General features: G+C 32.5%; 4 protein-coding genes across 4 annotated transcripts; 2 read left to right on the forward strand and 2 right to left on the reverse strand.

Annotated features, from left to right (window-relative positions):
• Window positions 1-8433: 8433 nt before the first annotated feature.
• On the reverse strand, window positions 8434-11060 carry HELRODRAFT_106700 (hypothetical protein; the record flags this gene model as incomplete). The annotated part of the gene is made up of 8 exons (XM_009021690.1): window positions 10908-11060; window positions 10427-10609; window positions 10178-10291; window positions 9816-9902; window positions 9565-9679; window positions 8988-9131; window positions 8668-8782; window positions 8434-8546 (listed from the first exon to the last, which is right to left on the reverse strand). The coding sequence occupies exons 1-8, from the start codon at window positions 10961-10963 to the stop codon at window positions 8434-8436; spliced, it is 927 nt and encodes a 308-aa protein (XP_009019938.1). The 5' UTR covers window positions 10964-11060.
• A 767-nt stretch (window positions 11061-11827) lies between these two features.
• HELRODRAFT_161812 (hypothetical protein) lies at window positions 11828-12409 on the reverse strand (the record flags this gene model as incomplete). The annotated part of the gene is made up of 2 exons (XM_009021691.1): window positions 11828-12152; window positions 12378-12409. 2 exons carry the CDS (start codon window positions 12407-12409, stop codon window positions 11828-11830), a joined length of 357 nt encoding a protein of 118 aa, XP_009019939.1.
• A 248-nt stretch (window positions 12410-12657) lies between these two features.
• On the forward strand, window positions 12658-12990 carry HELRODRAFT_161813 (hypothetical protein; the record flags this gene model as incomplete). Its single annotated transcript, XM_009021692.1, has 1 exon — window positions 12658-12990. The coding sequence occupies one exon, from the start codon at window positions 12658-12660 to the stop codon at window positions 12988-12990; it is 333 nt and encodes a 110-aa protein (XP_009019940.1).
• A 335-nt stretch (window positions 12991-13325) lies between these two features.
• On the forward strand, window positions 13326-15540 carry HELRODRAFT_161814 (hypothetical protein; the record flags this gene model as incomplete). The annotated part of the gene is made up of 2 exons (XM_009021693.1): window positions 13326-15041; window positions 15406-15540. The coding sequence occupies 2 exons, from the start codon at window positions 13326-13328 to the stop codon at window positions 15538-15540; spliced, it is 1851 nt and encodes a 616-aa protein (XP_009019941.1).
• Window positions 15541-15875: the final 335 nt, after the last annotated feature.

Here is a 15875-nt window from a genome sequence, read left to right on the forward strand (position 1 = left end):
ATCACACAAAACTAGTAAGAAGTCGCAAGAATAATAGTCAGTCACCTACCTATAATAAAATTACTCTCAGGGCCGTAGCTTACTTATAAACATTGACTCAACTCACTTACCTACAAATTTGTATTTCTCGTTTTAGATGTTTCAAGTATTTTATTTAACATATTTTAGCGTTTTTATTTTACTTGAAGCTTTTTAACTAATGTTAAGCCCTAGCCTACCTACAATTGTTTAACTCATCTCAGTCCCTAACTTACCTATGAATTAAATTAAAGCCCGGTTCACGGTAAAGAAAATATAAAGTTGAAGAGAAACATAGCAACAACGACACCAAATGAATGGATGTTGTATATGTATGTGTTGTATTGATGTGTGTATTTGTAAATGTGCGGGCGCGCACTCTCCAGAAACTTCACTCACTACCAACGAACCTCCATTGCACTGACCATCACCTGACACGCATCGATGGAATGAATTTAACCGGATACTGAAAAATAAATTGAAAAAAAAATTAATTCACTAAAATAAAAAACAAGCAATTGGAAAAAATAGGCAACTTATCTTTTTGAGATAATACTCAATCTTTGTTCAAATTCGAGTACTTTCAAAGGTACAATGAGACAAAAACAAATTTACCTTTAACACTATCTTCGATTTGTCATCGGAACGTTCATCATGAGACCACCATCTGAAACGTGCTGACGCCCACCACAGCCCACCTCTCATCATCATTCTGTAGACAAGTTTTTATTAATTAGCGAAGTAGTAAATCAAGAAACAAAGGAACGAACGAATAAATGATTAACTGAATGATTGAACGATTGGTTGAATGAATAAATTAACTAATTAATCAACCAATGATTTAATGAATGAATAGAATGAATCAATGAATAAATTAACTGAGGAATAATTTGAAAGATAGTGATAAAATGAATGAATGAATGAGAAAAATAAAAAAATGAAACTAAATCATACTTCAAAAACCGTCGTTGTTGTTATCTTCGAATTGTAATCGGAACGATCATCATGAGACCTCCATCAGAAACGTGCTGAAAATGCCCACCACAGCCCACCTCTCATCATTCTGTAGACATTTTTTTAATAGCGTATTAGTAAATCAAGGAACAAAGGAACGATCGAATAAATGATTAACGGAATGATTGAATAATTGGATGAATGAATGAGCGAATGAATGAATTAATTAATAAATCAATGATTCAATTAATGAATGGAATGAATTAACGAATCAATTAATAGAAGAATAATTTAAAAGGTTGAGTGATAAAATGAACGAATGAGAAAAATAAAAACGAAACTAAACCTTACTTCAAAAATCGTCGTTACTGTACTTTCCATTGCACCGACCACCACCATCTGCAAAATACCATCCGAACTTCAGAGTGTCAGTCGAACAGCCAACGAGCTGATTCTTCCTACACCACCATCATCATATGTAAATCATCATGAGACCCCCATCTAAAACGTGCTGACTCCCACCACTGCCCACCTCTCATCATTCTGTAAACAAAATTTTTTTATTTGCGTAGTAGTAAATGAATGTTAGAATCTTAGAAGCAAAAAAAATTAAATTATAAAATGAAAATAATGTCAAATAAATAAAATTTTAAAATAATAAAGTAAAATGTAAAAAAACTTACCGTCGTCCATTCGACAAAGGCAGAATGTTGAATGCGGTCCGGTTCCTACGTTGTTCTCCAAAACTGCTGCCAGTCCTCCTCGAGGTTGTTGTTGAAACACAGCCCGTGTTGATGGAGAAAGATAGAGAAAGAGTAGATTCTCATCAGAAAGCTTAGCGGTGCCTGCATCTCAAATTGCTTAATAAAAATAATCCTATCTACCTATTCAATTACCTTAACTAATCTATATTAAATTGTTAATGGTACGATAGTCGAAAGTCCCCCTTCATTCTTCCTCCTTGCACAGAGGTTCACCGACAGCCAGGGCACCGGATAGAAAACCATTGCCGTGCGGATAGTAGACTATTGCCGTGCGGATAGTAAACCATTTGCCGTCCGGAAGCCGTGCGGGTAGTAGACTATGGCCGTGCCGCATGGTAAATCATTACCGTGCAGATAGTAAACCATTGCCGTCCGGATAGTAAACCATTGCCGGTACAGCACTGGCCACCAAGGCTTACCTCTGACAACAGACTTCGAAATTCAGAGTCTATCGGCTATCGTGCCCTCAACTTACCTATTCATTACAATTAAGCCCTAGCTTACCTAAAATTACAAAAAAACTCAAGAGCCCAATTCATTTGCCAATCGGCACCCACCCCACCACCTACGTAATGCCTTGGGCTCCAACCTAATAATAATAATGTAAAACTTAATAACTAACTTACCTCTCGATACACTTACAGCGTTTATTTAATTTAAATTACAAGGTTGTTCCTAGAATTAAATTATTGCTTTTAACTACCTATGAAATTAAATTACTCTCAACCTTAGTAATAATAAATTAGAATGTGTAATGAAAATAAAATAACGCTCAAATACTAATATGTGTTTATGTATGTATTTGTGTTTGTGTGTGTATAATACGCTGATGCGTGTAATGTGGGTGCGAGAAAAAATAGAAGAGATAAACTTACGCTGCCTACCTATTCAACTACATTAGTGTTGGATGCTTCCTATCTATCCTACCTACAATTAAAATTATGCCTATCTAACCTACCTATATAGCTACTTAATGTAATTGTGTGTATGTGCGTGTGCGTGTGAGCATTCTTACTTAATGTTAAAATACAGAGAAAAACAGAGAAAAAAGAATAAAACGTATCCCAGCCAGGCGTATCTTCTTTGTCACTGAATGAACGAACGTAGCCTGACATCTTCCACGATGAATTCCTTTGGAAGCTTCAACCTGAATAAAAAGGATGAAATGAAAAAATCTTATTTATTTGACTAATTTGAATGAAAATAGAAAAACGAGCCGCGGTGAAACCCGCCGCAAAAGCCAGCCAACTGGCAAAAAAAGAACCGCAAAGAAACCTTAAAACGTACCCCAGCAGGGCGTGCATTTTTTGCCACTCTATATAACTCTATATAACTCTATATAACTCTATATAACTCTATATAACCTTGCATACTACCACATCCAATTAATAAAAATTCCACTAAAACCAGGAACCACCGCGTACCTGCTGAATGTATGATGTGAAACAAAACAAAAAAAAACACAAAACAAAAATCACACCACCAAGTAGAGTAAAAGAATAGGAGTCCCTAACCTACCTATGTAACTAAATTACCTTATGCCCTAGCCTACCTATATAATAAACTAATTTTTACCTCACCTACCTATGCTTCATTAACTTAACTCAAGACTCATGAAGAAAGAGAAAAAGGAGTAAAACAGAACTTAAAATACTACCACACAAACAAACATGATGTATGTATGTATGTATGAGCAACCGTTAAAGAACCCACCTAAAATTAAAAAAATACCACCTACAAACATTCAAACCACCTACAAACATGCAAACTCTATATAACTCTATATAACACTATATAACTCTATATAACTCTATATAATAAAATAAATAAAAATAAAAAATTTTAAATATAAAATAAATGAGATCAGACAGACTGCTTCATGCGAGGCAGAATGCCTGATCTGATTTTCATGTTGTCTCAGCTCCTCTATTTATACTCGTTTCAACCATACATTCTCATCATTTCAATCATTCGCATCAGTAAAAAACTTGTTTAATGTATACACTGCACTATTATACAGTCTTAACCACAATGCTAACCGTACTAAATTGAAGTCATCGAACGAACGCCTTCGAAACTTTCTGGTTGGCTGGTTGAATCTGCTATATTGCTTTTCATATAAACATATAATCTAATTTAATTATTTGTATACATGGATTCCAGTCACTTTATAAATATATATAATAAAAATTCATTATAAAAGCAACAGTAATCAGTGCTATATATGTAAGCACGCAGTTCAAATTTTTCGGGGAGAATTTAAAATTGTTTGAGACCACACCTTGCTTAACATCCAATTCCAAGCCAAGCCAAGCTGAGCCAATATGCATAGATTTAAAAGCGCTTTTATGTTAATATTTTGCTCGCTATATTTATATATTTTATAAATTCATTATAAAAAACAACAGTAGCCATTACTATATATGTACGCACGCAGTTCAAATTTTCGGGGAGAATTCAAAATAGTTTGAGACCACACCTTGCTTAACATCCAATTCCAAGCCGAACCAAGCCAAGCTGAGCCAATATGCATAGATTTATAAGCGCTTTTATATTAAAATTTTGCTCGCTTTTTAAACGAATATCCCGAAATAACAAATTCTCCATCCTATTTTAACTTTCTTTGATGCTTTTTAATCAGTCAGGTTACAAAAATCATTATCGATATCGCAATGAAATCAATTTGAATTTTTTTTTTTATTATTGATAAAATTTTTAAATTGTTGATAAAAATAACTAGTATATATAGTGTAGTAAAACGTTTAAAATTTTCTGAGAGAATTCAAAATAATTTGAGACTACACCATTACACAATTGTACAATTTGAATGTGTAAATACAACATTATAAATGTATTATAACTACGTGTATATATCTATCTATTTCTTTATTTAGTCCTTCCTGTGTATGATATTTTGTCAAATTTATTTGATAGGAATTGAATATAACCTTCATACCGGCTGATTAACTACCATGCAGTAAAATAACTAGTGTTGACACCATTTCCTCCAACGATTTCGCAACGAATTGCCCATACCATATAATTAGAATAAACTCTTTTAATCAATGTTTAAATTTTTATTGTCATTTATTCTTTTGTTTTTGTTTCTGTACTAATTTTCGTGTCAGATACAATAATTTAGTTTTTAAGTAAATTTTCATTTTCGTAGCTATACACAAACATGCCTACCTGCTGCATTAAAAATTGCATTAATAATAAATAGAAATGAGAAAATTTCTGATGCATCTTTTCACAGGTTTATTTTTAAATTAACTTCACACTAAAATAAATGTAACAATATCCCTATACTATACTCATTGAATAGAACTATTTTGTTTTACAATTACATATATTTTATTTTATAGACTATTATAATTTATAATGCTATCATGGATTATCATTTTATTATTAAAAGCAATACTTAAGAAAAGCACAAGTTTCTGTAACAGTTTATAAAATTTCAGATTTCCTCAAAATGTAAAAATGCAAAACGATTGGATTAAGTGCATCAGACAGGAAATAAATGATTTCAAATGGCTTCCATCAAAAAATGCAAGAATATGCAGTGACCATTTCTGTAATAAAGATTATAAGGGTTATGATGGAGAAAGGAAGGTAATGCTGAAGAAAGCATTCCCATGTTTTCAAGTTAGTTATATTTATATGTCATCAGTTACACAAGGAAGCAATTCACATCATCATTGTACATTGCAACATTCTTATCTATACAAAAAATATAAAATGCATTCAACAATATTCCATGTATTTTATTAAAACTTAGAAAGGGCATAATGACATTGTGAATAATAAACCCTGCTTAGGACTGGGATCATCATCATCATACCAATCACCATTACAAGTAGAGTCAATTTTATATTAATGCTTAACAAGTTAACTAAATTGGCATAATCAAGTTTTTATATGAAATACACATCAAGTATTTAATGTAACAAATAAATTAACAGAAAAATTTCTGGAAAAGTTTAAAAAAATTAGAACATATGACTCTGATCAAAAATCATTCGCGTTGACACTGCATTTGTATGGGCATAAGGCATATGATTATCTTTGGACAAATGGCTTACATCTTCCTCACACTAGGTCATTAAGAAAGTAATCTTGTCATACCTGTTCAATAATTTTAATAAGATTGTTTTAAATAACTATTCTCAATGTCATTTTATTAACACTACATTAAAAGGTGGCTACAAAACATTGATGGTATGCCTGGGTGATTTCTACAAACCTTATTGACTAATGGTGATGGGGATCCTCTGGAACTGTAGGATCATGACATTCAATCTAATCATGGATTGAGAAATCAATCCTTGATATATTTTATAACAAACATTTATTATAATATAAGAATGAAAAAAAGATGTAGGTGTAAGGCAAAATCTTACTGGAACTATTATTTTTAGCAATTTATGATTTATTTTTTTATTTATGACTTTATCCATTTTCAATGATACCGATATTTTTAATTATTATTATCCAAGTTATACTCATGCCTATATAAATTAATTTGATTGTGGCTATTTCTATGCTTAATTATTTTATTTACTTGCCAAAGGTATGCACAACATTAAATAAATTAATGATAATAATTAATAACACAACATTCTAAGTGCATAAAATATAATAAATTAAAAGTACAATTTCTACAAACCTCATTGGTTATGGTGATGGGGATTCTTTAAAACGGAATGATCATGATCTAACAAGTCATGGATTGATGAATCACTGGAATCATACATTATCTTTAATAAATTTAATAACAACATGTACTACAATTTAAGAATGAGGAATATTTTGTAAAACATTAAATGAAAAAAAATTTAGTTTGAATCACTCATAATTAATAAATTTTAATTAAATTGCAAGTTAGCTTGGGGAGTTTGAAGCTTGAATTGAACAAATTACAAAAGTGTTTATTATATAAAGTTGATTGATAAGTTGTTTAATATATTTATTTAATTTAGTATATTTTTTATTCTCAGACTTAAGCATTGTAAATAAAAATTTTAAAACCAATCAAGCAATAGAATTTAGGATCTTAGGAACAAGTGCTGTTAGTCGTTAGTGTAGTAGTAGTATGTAGTAGTGTAGTGGTTGGTAGTTTCTAGTAGCTAATCTGTTAATGTTTGTTAGTGTTATTTGTTATTTATTTCAATTAGTAATTAGAATCAGTAGAGTTTAGTTTTAGCTTAATTATTAGAGTTTAGTAATTTAATTACTAATTAGTCGTCGTTTAGTGTTGTTACAGTTAATGAGTTAAGTGTTGTTGGTGGTTCACAAAAAATTTTTTTTATTTAAAATGCAAAAAGATATTTACCGTCATACAGCAATATCTATCCTAAAACAGCATCTAGTATCACCTTTCAAAACAATTTGAAATTTTAAATAAAAGCAATATTCCGAAATTAGTAAATATACGATCGTAACTTTTGACTTGGGCGATAAAAAATCACCCTCCAATTTCCCTCCGGAAGTAAGCTCCTTGTTCGACCGTCAAAAATGAGCGAAGGCCGTTATATTTATTCTAATTATATGCTAAATACCATTATTTATTCTATATATATATACCATATACTTGGAATACTTTTCCGGGTCATCTGAGTGATCAATCTTCAAATGAACGATGTAATAAATGATGGCTAATAGCATATGTATAGAATATATATTGGTCGACGGTACGACAGATTCTATTTAACACTCCTGTTTTAACATTATTCGTGTATTTTAAAGTTACTCTTCTCTTACTTAGGGCCGTATTAACACACTGATTCAAGTACGCTATGAGAGGATTGTGTGACTGAATGTGTCTGAAATCTAACTTACTAAAACCTACCCATTAAAAATTTATATCACGAAGTGTCACATATTATGTCAGATTTATATTTCCAGAGTATGAAAATTTATGAAATCATTTTTCAGTCTTTCAATAAATCACTCGCAGAATTGTCACTCACTCGTAATGTTTATTAAAAAGATCTCAACAAAATCACATAGAATCTGAAGCGGCTATTGAAATGATAGATATATAGCTGGATAGACAAATAGATAGATAGATAGGGTGAGAATGAAACATAGAAAAAATCTATAAAATAAGCTTTCTTAGAAAGAATTGAAAATATCAAAAAACTAAAAAAAAAGATAAAATATATGTAAAAATTTATCAAACATCACAATTTTGCAACAATAGAAAAAACAATAGCCAACTATTAAAGATACATACACATGACAACAACAGTAACAACGATTATTATTTTTTAAAGAGTGTCGTTTTACTAAATAAGTTATTAAATGAAATGAAATAAAATAAAATAAAATATACGGGTAAGAATTAGCGTAAAAATCTACTAAGGTTGCTAACTAAATCATAGACATCTTGTCAAAAAAATTGTTTCATGCATATAACAAATACAATTTAAGATTATTACCATTGAAGAAACATGAAAAATAAAAATATTGCGATCATATCACATCCTCTTAATCATCTTCAACTTCCCCATGAACACCATCAACATAATAGACATCATCATTGTCAGATCATCACAGACGCCATTGATTTCATCACCATCACCATCGTCATCATTTCCATCGTCATCATCATCATCGTTTTCATCGCAGATAACATCATCACCAGGAAAGAACACACCGCTACCCCTTATCACCTTCACTGTCCTCATTCTAACTACCAATGGGCCCCCCTAAGTTGCACAACTTTCTCGATGAAGTGTTTGTGGCTGGCATAGAGTTTGATGTTTCTATCAATGTTCATCCATCTAACACCAATTGCGTCATCACCTTCATCATTTTTTTATTATTATTTATTACTATTTATTATTATTGATTTATTATCATTATGAAATTATGATGTCTATAAATATGAATAATATTATCTTCAAGACGAACAAAATTGGCCTACCGGCTTTAAAATTCATATTGAAAATGTCATTCTTGTCATCATGAAAATTGTATGCAACTGTCTCCATCCAAGCGTTATCTGTGTTGCGCGGATCATCTACGTAACCTTTGTAGACCTGTGTGTGTGTGTGTGTGTGTACGTGTGTGTGTGTTATAGATGTGTGTGTCCGTCCGTCCGTCCGTACAACATAAATATAAACATGCACAATAAACATGCACAATTGTTTGTGTCTGTAATTTTTGTTCTAAGTGTGTGTGTGTGTGTGTGTGTATGAGTGTGTGTGTGTATGTGTGTGTGTGCAAGTGTGTGTGTGTATGTACCTCAACGCCATTTTTAAATGCCTTGTCCAATCTATCATTGACTGCTTTCCTCTGCGCCTCAGTCTTCTCCAAGCAATTGAGGGCCTCTTCAGCAAATTCCCTCTTCAAAGTTTCGGTAATCATCTCACCTGGATCCACCATACCCTGATCAAGTTAACAACAAACTACACTATAAAAATAATAAAACACAGAAGGAAACAACACCATCAACCAATACAATGATCAAATGACATCAGTATAAACACAAATAACATCAACTTGAGTGGTGACAACAGAGCAAGGAAATAATAAACCAAATAAAAACATCAGGGGAATGATAGTGCAATGGTTAAAAGCGGCTAAAAAACTGGCTGGTTGGTCTTAAGTTGCTTTAACAAGGTTAGAATGAATACAAAAAGGTGTGTGACTAAGAAAGAAAAACAAAACATTATTACATTAACAAAATTACAATAAAACTGACAGAAATAGCATCAATAGTAGCAACAACAAAGACCAAAGACACCAACACATCACCAACACAAACAACAAAGACATCAACAACAACAATAACATCAATGACATCAAGAACTACAACAACCCCGGGAATGGCCCACTCTTTAGAATCTTTCCTCTGAATGGACACAAACTGAAGTATAGGTTTCTTAGTAGTGCTATCTACCTTTACTGATTTTGTCACTAGGTCTCTGGCCCATCTGAAATGCATTGATTAACACGAATTTACATAAGCTGTGTGTGTGTGTGTGTGTGTTTGCGAGTGTGTGTTTGCGTGCATGCGTGTGTGTGTGTGTATGTGGATTTACTAACATAGGAATCACATCACTAACTAACCTAGTAACAATAGGGTCACCGGCGTGATTTGGACCCCAGCGACCCAACAATCCGCGACCTTTGATCCCAGTTCGGCCCATGGGGTTCCTTTATTGTTATTACTATTGGTTTATCATCCTTGTTATTATTATTTCCCTATCGTCATTAATTAATATCATAATTAATGTCGTTATTGTAAAATACCAACGCTGCTATCAAACTATTCTTATAAAATTTTGAACAAGAATTAAATTAAATAAGATATGAATAAAAAATTGCAATATTAATTACATACTATAAGTTTATAATAATAACATAAAATTATTATTAAAAAATATAAAATAATAATAATAATAAATAATGAATAAATGAATTATACTGACATAGGCAGGCCATCAGTATTGAGCCTATAGTTGCCAGTGAAACTGGTCCGATCTACGTTTAGAGATGTGTCAATCTGGTTCCAAGAGATCCTTTGGGGATTAGCTCCTTCTTTTCTGAAGAGCAAAAATGAAATATTAAAATAATACTGACTAAAAGCTAATTAGTTTTGTCAATTTCAATTATAATTTTCAAATAGATAGTACTTATTAGGCAGTTAAGTATGTAAAACTTTCCCTAAGTTAACTTACTCGAAATCAACATCAGCCCAAGGCTTTCCATAAACGGAAGGATCAGTGTAACTAATGGGGAAGTAGTCAGGAAATTCAACGTTCCATGGCACTTTATCATCGGGTACGTGCAGTCTCATCAGGTTACTTCTAGGGTACTGAGAGTTACGACATTTGTAATGCATATTTGGCACCTGTTTCAATCTGCACATTGTTTTAAAATAAGTTAAAAACAGGTTAAAAATGAAAATATTTTAAATTAATATTAAAAGATGAATTATTATTATATTCAAATCAAATATTATTATGTATTTTGTATTAAAACAAAAAAACAATTTCCTAGCTTAATACAATATTTTTATCAAAGAAATAAATAAAACTTATATCTATAAATTTATTTTTTGATCGAAAATTTGTTAATTTTGAAAAACTTCGAAAAATTTCTGAAATTTTAACATTTACTTTGAAAAAAAAACTGTTGCTAAAAAAAAGAAAAACTCACATTGAAAAAGCTGAAGCAAAACAACAAATACCAAAAAACAATCCTTTTTTTAACATTAATTTTTCAAAAAATAAAAAAACCAATTTCGCAAACTATAACCGCAATGTTTGATTAAAATTTCAGATAACTTTTCACCGATTAGTTAGAAAAATCGCCAAAGCTAGGAAATTCGAAATACTCGTCAACAAAAACCAAGGTAATGTAGAGAGATTCACTTTTAGTCTTACAGTCTATACCATGGAATTTTTAAATTCAATGATCTATAGAATTAAATTTTTAAATTTTAATGTCTACCGTATATGTAGAACAAATTCTGCATTTTAATTAATCTATTTTATTTTATTATACATATATAGTCTAAACTAAGGAATAGTCAAATTTAATGGTCTATACAACAGTACTTTTAAATTAAATGAAATGTAATTTAACTGGCATCTAAAGATATCATTGGGCTTATATAAAATAAATATGTTAATTAGAAATAAAATAAATATTGAATAAATGTTAAAAAATAAATATGTATCAATTAATCTGTAACTAATTGTAACGGTTTATCGATTTATTATAATTGTATAAGAATTACTAGATTAAATTCCTATCCTTTTTTCCTATAAGATTCGATATGATCAAACCCACTAAATCTCGTTAACTCAAAATGTCATTATATATAAAATACATTACGAAACACCACGAAAAAAATGCACAAAGACAGCAACCAACTGAAACACTAATTAATAAGCACACAATTAATAGAAATGGCAAAAAAATAACAGAAAATTATATCAAAATTACATATAAATTGAATCAAAATAACAAATGGTTAGTCAAGAAATAAGAAATAAAATTATAGAAAATGAAATGTTAATACGTAAAAAGCAGATAGTAAAGAATGATGTAAGGAAGCATTTTTTGGTAAACGATCATCCTTCCATAACTCGCCTTGGTAGGTGGTCACGGTTGATGTCAATATCTTTACTTAATAACTTCGTTGAATCGCTCATTCGTGATTTAGTGATTAGTGATTCGGTAGTTGATTGAACGCAAGGAACAAACAAGACTCCGTCAATCTTGTGTTCCTTCAATCTGGAAATTAAGAGAATTGAACTGCCGAACCATTTGTCGACGGCTTTTGACGGCATTCTCGAATCGTAATGTTCTGACTGCGACCATACAATTCGCTCTTTGGATTTTGGTACTACGTAACATGTCACCGAAAAGTACTTTGGTCGCGTTTTCTTTTCGTAACTGCCAATGTTTAAAACGGTTTATAATATTCGTATACAAGTTTATGATATACACACAAACACGCACACAAACATACACTTGTCCGTGTGTGTACGTATGCATTAATAACACTTAGAAAGTAAAAAAAATATTCATACTCCGTTTGTAATAGCAAGCCACGAGTCATGCATGACGCCTGTATAAGCGTGGATGATCCTCATACTGAGATTTCCGAAATGATCTTACCAGCTTCTTTCACTCTCGAGATGTGCGCACATTTTTGCTTTGAAACGAATCATACATTCTTTCAAACAATCAAAAGTGCTAAGTGCAGTTGTTTCATCAAATAACTCTAAGTTACGTGCAAGAACAGATATGTGAAAATGCAAACATGATGTGAACGAAGTTTGTGAGTGTTATCATAAAGACCACCAAGACAAGACCACAATATTTTCAACAGGCCTTCAAAACGATTTCCAACGCAATGTGAATGTGTCTGTCCAGACTTAATTCAGTGCTCGCAGAGATGGAAGTGTTTGAAGCCAGATGCGACCTCTTTAACGGAAGGTGGGGAGCGGAACCGTGCAGTGAAGAGAAGAAAAAACATTCAACTGTCATCCACTGCAATGAATTGCCAACTACTATTCCTACTAATATGGTTACTGAGAAAAATGACAGCAGGCGATTGGGTGACCTACCACGCACGACTTACATGATTTTAGTTGTGTTACTCCCGCCGCTGCTTGCTCTTCTAACTTGCTTTTTACTTTTTATGAAGAAGCGAAAGAAAAAAGAATATTCAAGCAAATCTACAACTGACTCATCTGCTGACGTATCGGAACGAGATTCCAAACTTTAACGTTTAAAACATTTGAAATTATTTGCGGTTACAGATATGCAGGCTTGTGACTGAGTTGTCAATTGAATATCAATTTTATATTATCTGACATTTTGATAGTGCTACATTTTATGAAAACAAACTGATTCATAAGTTTTGTAAACTTGTTGTGTTACTAATTTTTTGTTTCAAAATATTCACAGCCTGGATTCGAATGAAATTAGAGATCATGATAATAATTGACGTTTCAAATTTTTTATCGCGTCACATTGCAACCAATTTAAGCATTGTAAACATGCGTACAATAGAATTTCGCTTTAAAAATCTGACTGTCGCTCAAATGCAAAAAAAAATAAATGGAGTTTATTAACATTTGCGTATTAACATTTGTGTTCATCAACCTGTCCTCAGTAGGCCATGCAGCAATCGACTTGAAGGAATCTTACATAGGATGCTATCGAAACATCAGCTCAACGAAAACAGTTGCATCAGTTGGCTCAGTGGATCGCTGTTCAGTGGAGTGCAATTTGGAAATTAACAATATGATCGCTTTAAAGAATGGAAAAGAATGCAACTGTATTGGAAGGTTAGATTCAGCAGTGGCTTCATCCCAGTGTGATGTTCCTTGCGACAATAAAGATGCTTGTGGTGGAAGTGCTTCATATTCCGTTTATAAAAGCAAGCCACGAGTGATGCACGATGCATATGCAAGTATGGACAACCGTCAGACCAAATCTATCGAGATGACTTTGCCAGCTGACTACACCCTCGAGACATGCGCACATTTCTGTCTAGAAACTAACCATACATTCTTTCAAACGATCAGGGATAAACTTTGCAGTTGTTTTCAGGAGCATAAAGTAGGTAATATTTACAAACAAAAACAGATATGTACAAAATGCAAACATAATCCTTACGAAGTTTGTGAATGTTATCATGAAACCCACCAAGCCAAGACCACAATATTTGCTACACGCTTCCAATACGACTTCCAACGCGGTGTATCGTCCTATTCTCATTGCAGAAAGAGCAGAAGTATTGAAATAAAAGCAACATGTCCCAGCGGGTGTGATCCTGGATGGAGAGGGGATTCATGCAGAGAAAGAGATTGTGAAAAGAACAGCGGGGATTGTCCCGTTGGAATGAAATGCATTGAATCAATTGTTAATAGCATCAGGTACGTTGAATGTGTCTGTTCACCTGCCAAGGTAAGAAACAAATGGTTTAAATGCGAGGTTTTTAGGAGGAATATAGCTCTGCAAAAACCACCTTATTATATTGATAGTTCGCATCACAGGAAAATTAAAGACGGTCATTTTGCATATAACAAATTTTATTTAACTGACGGCATATACGATGGATTTTTTATATCCCACATTGATGGTCCTATGACAGCTTGGATGGCTGTCGACCTACTCAATTTATACTGCGTTGGTTTCATTAAAGCATATAACCGAATGAGTATACGAATAAATAGCGTTCATCGTATGAACTGGTTTGTCGTTAGACTCAACGAAACACTCAACACAACTTCCAAAGACGACATAAGTAACCAAACTAACTTGTGCGGATATGGACCAGAAATAGCACTGCAAAGTGGAAACCCCATTGTGGTCTTCTGTGAAAACTTCACCATCTTTTCACAATTCGTCATCATCCAACAGTCTGATGAAAAACTGCATGAAAATTTTGCAGCACTTGCAGAGTTGGAAGTGTTTGAAGCCGGATGCGACCTCTCCAACGGGGGTTGTGGAAATGAAATGTGCACAGAATATAAGCAAAACACAACCGTCATATGCTGCGGTGATGACTGTTTATTAATGACTACAACTACCGCTGCTATTAAATCTACCACTACTGCCACAGAATCTGACGCAATTAAAAATTCATATATGAAATCTGACGTATATATAGATAATTCTACATATTTGACGTACATCACATTAGGTGTGGTTGTCCCGCTGTGGCTGCTTGTTCTTCTCATTATAACATCGCTTTTCAAGGAGAAACGGAGATGCGGGGAAAAAAGGAGATCGCAGTTCGAAGATACACCCGCGGAGCAACCAGATGAGGTATCTACTGATGCATTAACAGACGCTGAATTCTAGGAATAGTAGAGTTGGGGATAACATTTACTAAGGAATTGTGGATTTATTTGCGAGTAGACCTATTAGGATTGTTCGCCAGAGGTTGTACGCCAAGAAATAATGTTTCAAACATTTTTACCAAATGGAGTGAGTTATAGACAACATATTTTAGAGGCTTCATAATTAAATTTCATAACCGAAATAATTCTATTTGGAATTTTAATGTAAAAGTTTTACAAATTAAACGCAACTTAGTAATCCACTTGCTCTGCTCACATGCATACGTTGTTAACTTAATTAATAATAATGGTTATCATAAATATTCACTTACACGATACTTGATCTGTAGTGCTTCTTAGTTGAGAAATCGTCTCGACAGATTATCGTATTAGCGAATAGTTTCGGTACCATAACATCACTAAAAGTCAAGACCTCTTTCAACCGCCGGCATGTCTTCTCGCAGACGATAGTCGAGTTAGTTTGACGGCCATTCTGCGGCTTCGTACAACTGAACGATAACGATTCTCCGAATCTTTGAATTATCATAATTTATCAATTTGAGATTGTGAGGCGAGATCCTAAGTCCTCCTATGTGCCGTAAGTATTCCTAACAGAATAAAATAAAGGACATATATAAGATAAAGTTGTAGCGATAGTCGGTATAAAATAAAATAACTATAAAAATATTAACGAAAGTCAAAGAGAGCAATGTAAGATACATCAGGTAGATAGACAATCAATTAATATTAATGTCAACGATAATTATAGAGAAATTATTGTAACCAATATCAACGATTAACAATTATTATGGTCATTATG

This window comes from Helobdella robusta (genome assembly GCF_000326865.2).
Source record: "Helobdella robusta unplaced genomic scaffold HELROscaffold_3, whole genome shotgun sequence".
Classification (NCBI taxonomy): Eukaryota; Metazoa; Annelida; class Clitellata; order Rhynchobdellida; family Glossiphoniidae; genus Helobdella; species Helobdella robusta.